Consider the following 6,000-nt stretch of genomic DNA (forward strand, 5'->3'; position numbering starts at 1 on the left):
TGGAAATCTCTGATAACTTGAAAAGTGAAAATGTCACATTATTACTTTTATTTTTATTTGCCTTTGTAGAGACTGATCATCGTCACATGTTTGTAAACTAGTGTTTCCTCTGGGGAATTATTTGTTCATGTCCTCGGTTCAATTATGTACTGATGTACTTAGATTTCCCTAAAAGATATAACCACAAGATATTCATTGAACTTAACCATTTCTTTCACATCATAATGTAAGCTGTTTCAATGTTTCACCCACTACTGGATAGAAGGCAATAAAACTGAGGATAATTTGAAGATAATTCCAAATCAGCAAGTTACTCCTCAGGAGGTACCCGCCGAGAGAGAAAGACAATACCTGACTTTGTGGTAGATTCTCCCATCTCCACGACTACACTAGGGGTGTGCACTGCTCTGTAGTAAATCAGGAACTCCACATCCCTATCAAACTTGTGTCCATCGGCCAAGGAAACCTGAATTGGGAACAGACAAAGATGCCATGTTAGGACTATCGCTGCCTCTGCCCAGGGCTGAGGTCAGTGCTGAGGGCTACAGGCTTCTTCCACGAAGGAGAACAACACAGAGCAGGAGCAAGAACAGAGAGAAGGCTAGGGAGATTAAAGGAGGGTGGTGAGGAGGAAGCACAGTGTGATCCCCTCTGGGTTAATAAGAAAAAATAAGGAGGAAGAAGTGAGTGAGGACCAAGGTCAGGATCTAAAGGAAAAGGGTACCAGCAATGATAATGCTCTCTTGTGAATTACCTGAGCAGAAGTCTTGTTATCTCCAAGGTACTCAATAGGACTCAAGGAGCAGTTGGATTGAATCCTGTCAATGCCATGCTGGGAACTGATGGTCGCCACCATGCTGATTGTGTAGGGCAGGTCCTCCAAAGAGACTACAGGAGTCTTCATATTAAGGCAACTGTCCTCGGAACATCCTAAAAAAAGTTATTTTAGTTCTGTGTTCCCTCCCACACTTTCTAGCACCCTACAGCCTTGAAGGGGTTTCCCCAATTACATCAACTCCCCCAGGAGTATTTGGAGGGAGAGGAGACTGACCAGAGAGTTGGTACCGAGGATTCAGGATAGCAGGGAGCACGTAGCGCAGAGCCCCGTCTGCTTCCAGGGGCAGCTCCTGCACATACTTCAAGGTGAGTTCTGCCTGCGACCCGGGGAGGAGGTTCCCCACGTTACAACAGAACACATCCCTGGAGCACATGTCCTCCTCTAACAGAAAGGCTTGGTGGCCACGGATGATGGCGTTCTCATAGTTGGTGTGTGCCTGAGGACAGAGAAAGAAAGCCAACACAGTCGGTGAAGGTACACAGGGTACAGAAGACAAAGACTAGCAGGGAGAAACGGTGACTGGTATTGCCAAGTTCACACCTGTACTTTGTTTTTAAATTTTATTATTTGCTTTTATTTTTGGTTTCAGTGGGTCTTTGTTGCCTGCTCGGGCTTTCTCTAATTGTGGTGAGTAGGGACTACTCTTCACTGTGGTGCTTGGGCTTCTCAGTGTGGTGGCTTCTCTTGTGGAGCACAGGCTCGCATGTGGGCTTCAGTACTTGCAGCTTATGGGCTTAGTTGCCCCGTGGCGTGTGGAATCTTCCCAGACCGGAGATTGAACCCATGACCGTGCATTGGCAAGCAGATTGTTATCCACTGTGCCACCAGGGAAATCCCCACAGCTGTACCTTAAGTGACTCTTATTGACTTTCCCTCCAAATGATTTTAGGAAAATAGCAGTTAGAGGGGAATAGAGGAAAGAGCATTCAACATCAGCATTTTCTGTGAAGTTGCATTTGCTAGAGACCCTGAAGAGTATGCATTAGGGAAAGGAGGAAGGAGGTAATATACTTATCCTCAGTACCGTCATCTTGTCCTGTAATTCTGCTTTAATTTTCTTTCCATCCACCATGGCCTCGAAGCTGTAGACAGCTGAGTCTTCATCCATGGGGAATATAAAGAAAGCCTCCAAAGGAACTTCCTCCTCATTCTTGTAGTTTAAGGTTGCAGACACACCAGCCACAAACTCACAGATGGACAAGGTCACAGAGATGCTCTTCAGTGGCACTGGAGACAGACCAGAGTTCAAGAGTTCAACAGAATGTAATTGAATGCCTCCTGTAGGCCAGGTTAGGTACAAAGGCAAGTAAGAGTTATGAGTCAGACTTACCTGGCTTCTCCCGGGGGGTTAGGAGGCCTCCTGGGTGCACCATGGTGACACAGGGATACTGTGGAAAAAAACACATGATAAACAGAGTAACATGCTGGGAACTATTCACTCAGAAAATGAAAGTGAAAGTCGCTCAGTCGTTTTTACTCTTTGTGACCCCATGGACTATATAATCCATGGAATTCTCCAGGCCAGAATACTGGAATGGGTAGCTGTTCTCTTCTCCAGGGGATCTTCCCAATCCAGGGATCGAACCCAGGTCTCCCACATTGCAGGCTGATTCTTTATCAGATGAGCCACCAGACAAGCCCAATCACTCAAGTACCAGCATTATATTTGCTTCTCTCTGGCATAATGGTGGAGGAAGGAGCCTAGAAAAAAGACTGGATAGGTGAAAAAGTTGCTAATAGTAAGAAAAGAGTCAGTTGCTCAGTTGTGTCTGACTCTTTGTGACCCCATGGACTGTAGTCCACCAGGCTGCTCTATCTATGGAACCCTTTAGGCAACCCCTTCTGGAGTGGGTTGCCATTCCCTTCTCCAGGGGATCTTCCTGACCCAGGAATGGAACCCAAGTCTTCTGCATTGCAGGCTGATTATCTACCATCTAAACCACTGGAGAAAACCCAGTAGTAAGGCTCCTTCTAAATGTCAGACCCAGGTGGGGAACCTGTAAGGTTCAGTGCTGCTGCTGCTAAGTCGCTTCAGTCGTGTCCAACTCTGTGCAATCCCATAAACGGCAGCCCACCAGGCTTCCTCGTCCCTGGGATTCTCCAGGCAAGAACACTGAAGTGGGTTGCCATTTCCTTCTCCAGTGCATGAAAGTGAAAAATGAAAGTGAAGTTGCTCAGTCGTGGCCGACTCTAGCAACCCCATGGACTGCCGCCTACCAGGCTCCTCCGTCCATGGGATTTTCCAGGCAAAAGTACCGGAGTGGGGTGCCATTGCCTTGAGTATATACTAAATAGGAAATCTCTGAAAAACCCTGAGGCTTGTTCAAAGGCTAGCTCCAGTTTTTTCCAAAGCATATTTAATACACCACTTGTTAGATATATTGAATCAGTGTAATTAGTTTAACCCCTCTGAATCTCAGTATTCTCTTGCTAAAATGAAAACCATAATACCTGTATATCATATATGCACATATGAATTAGTATGTGTGAAGTTCCTAGAACAGTGCCTGACTTATAGGAAACAGTTAATCAATGTTAATAGACATAAGTATTGTTTCTATTATTCCTTTTACTACTATTAAATAGACCTCTGCTGTTACTTTGATCATGCTATTCAGACAAGTAGGAAGCTGCCAAATTCAAAATGGACCCCCTTACAATTTGGAGCAATTACCTTATAGCTTTTCTTTTGTGGCTCATCATTGAAATTGCTGATGGATTCTCCTGTTGATGATACATTTGTTTGTGTGTGTGTGGTTTGTACACATGTTTGTGCCCAGTTGTGTCCAGTGCTTTGGACTGTAGCCCGCCAGGCTCCTCTGTCCATGGAATTTTCCAAGCAAGAATACTGGAGTGGGTTGCTATTTCCTTCTCCAGGGGATCTTCCCCACCCAAGGATCCTTGTCTCCTGCATCTCCTGAATTGATAGTGGTGATCCTTTATAACTGAGCCACCTGGGAATCACCTATTTGTTGTGTGTGTGTGTATATATATAGTATATATATATATGTGTATATATATATATGTATATTTCATGCTACATGTAGCATGTCCTCTATTTTAAATCAGGCCATTCTAAACATATCTTCCAAGTTTTACTATAACCTTAGACAACCATTTCATGTGACATGTTAACAAAGAAATCAATGTATTTACATATACTGTGATTTACATTATGATTCCTTTATGCAGAGAAGTAACAGGTGGAGCTGGTTCTACCATTGAAGATGCCCTGGAACTTTTCTGAACCCAAGCATTTGTGAGATTGCCTGTAAGTATTCGAGGCCATCTATGCTCATCCCAATCACCATTTAAAATATATCACACACTATCCACAATCCAGAGCAAAGTCCAGATTGCCCCTCCAGATGATAGCAATCCTGTTTCTTATCATGGTGCCCCTCCTCAAAAATCAGAGCCAATAAAACAGGCTCTTCCTTCCGTGTCTGTTTTTATTTTGAGGAACTGAGTAAAAACTGAGCATGGTAAAATAGCACACTATCTGACAGAGAAACACAGAGCGCAGTAGCAGCTGTGAGGGAGGAGAGGTTTCCAGGCAGACTCCTGACTGGGCTAAATTCCCTGGTAGAACAGGCTGGAGCTGGGGGCAGGAAGAATTTCTAACCACACCAGCAGGGAGCTTAAAGCAGGAGAAGGACACCGACACCGGGTACAACAGCTGAAGAAACTGCGTCAGATGTCAGGCCGCCCATGCTCCAAAATTAGGTGATACTCACCCAGGGTGGTTTTCAGATGGGTTGAGAGAAGCAGAGAGACGTCTCCTATAAAGAAAACAACACTATTTTCTGATTATGACCCCAGATCAAATCCCTCTTTGCCAGACATTTGATTTCCTGAACCCTCTCCCCTACCCTTCCCCAAATAAATGATGCTGCGTCAGAATTAGTTCTTCCTTCAAGAAGGCACTTCAGAAATGCACCCAGCAACAGGTAGGCAGACTGGCCACAGGGGCTGGCCAAGGTCAAAGCCTTGAATCCCAGGCAGCAGGGAGAGCAGAGGATGGCTCACTGAGCCGGGGGCGGGGGGCCTCATGCTAGGCGGACCCTCTGGAATGCAGGAGCCCCGGCAGAGCGGGGGCGGGAAGGAGCAGCGGGCGGTGGCGCAGTGGGTCACACCCCTGCAGCCTGCTGCAGGGGAGAAGTGGAGAACCCGGAATCCGGGGGAGTGGGTGAAAGCGGGACTCCTCTAGAAACGGAGAGTGACTGAGTCCTTATTCAGTCCTAAAATTTCAGCATCCAAATACTAACGGAAGGGATCTGAATTTTTATATAGAAAGCTTTAGGGGCTGCAATACGACTGGGGAGGGGGTGGGGGGCGGGGAGTGGGGGGACTTGGAGAGAGAGGGCTTGAAGCTCCATTTCCCCAGCATAAAATCACATAAAATTGACAAAGCATCAAGTGTCCACAGGAAACAAAGGAAGGAAGAAAGAACGAGAGAAGCTGACCAAAAGTAAAATGAAGTAAAAGAGAAGTGAGGTAGAAAGAGGGGTCTTGGGATTATCCGGAGATGGCTACATCCCCCTTCCACATTCAGCAAGATTCCCCAGAACCACCAAACCCACAGATACCCTCAAGGCATCGCACTCTAGGACTAAGTTCCCTACCCTGGGCTTGCAGTTAAAACGAGCCCCGAAAGATTTAAAGATGGGGAAAGGGAGTTGGAAGAGGCAGGTCTCAATCCTCAGGAGCAAGGGTGCCATTCAGCGCCGGCGCGGGCACCCTAGTCACTTACCTCCAGCTGTTCCCAGCACTCTGCGTCGCTGCAGGCAGAAAACAGCTGCAGACAGAATTTTCAGGAAGCCACGCCCCCTCCTAGGGACCGGATGTAAGGTAGTGACTACGTGACTAAGGGATCGATGGAAAATTCTTACACAGAATATTGAAAATTTCACTTCTCTCTGGTTCAAGTCCTCAACCCTGGAACGTTTGTTTTCTTTTCTTTTTCCTTGTCTGGTCTCAGTGAAGGAACAATCAGAGGAGAGGCAAAGGGAAGGGATTTTTCTTTTTTTTTTTTAATGAAAACACTGTAAGAAACTACATTAACATCAAAAATTACATGTTTTTGTAATAGACTGAATTAGCATTTCTTCATTCTTACTGTGCTAGGCCCCAAACTATATTGGTTTTATATCATTGATTCA

The 6,000-nt window shown here is 45.8% G+C and overlaps 1 protein-coding gene across 2 annotated transcripts in view; it reads right to left on the bottom strand.

Annotated features, from left to right (window-relative positions):
* Nucleotides 1-5,621, bottom strand: part of VWA5A (von Willebrand factor A domain containing 5A) — a 29,738-nt gene extending 24,117 nt beyond the window's left edge. The window contains exons 1-7 of one of the 2 annotated variants that reach the window (XM_086385103.1): nt 5,592-5,621; nt 4,576-4,620; nt 2,169-2,226; nt 1,863-2,065; nt 1,052-1,274; nt 755-930; nt 352-466 (exon numbers count right to left, since the gene is read on the bottom strand). In XM_086385103.1, the coding sequence (XP_086241229.1) occupies nt 352-466; nt 755-930; nt 1,052-1,274; nt 1,863-2,065; nt 2,169-2,211 (760 nt within the window). In that variant the 5' untranslated portion in view covers nt 2,212-2,226; nt 4,576-4,620; nt 5,592-5,621. Of the gene's footprint in view, nt 1-351; nt 467-754; nt 931-1,051; nt 1,275-1,862; nt 2,066-2,168; nt 2,227-4,575; nt 4,621-5,463 lie in introns of both variants that reach the window. The other variant, XM_086385104.1, reaches the window with a different exon arrangement.
* Between the last annotated feature and the right edge of the window lie 379 nt (nt 5,622-6,000).

Source organism: Bos grunniens, chromosome 29 (genome assembly GCF_055505025.1).
Source record: "Bos grunniens cultivar Pamir isolate PY7600 chromosome 29, Bosgru_T2T1.0, whole genome shotgun sequence".
NCBI classification, from domain to species: Eukaryota; Metazoa; Chordata; class Mammalia; order Artiodactyla; family Bovidae; genus Bos; species Bos grunniens.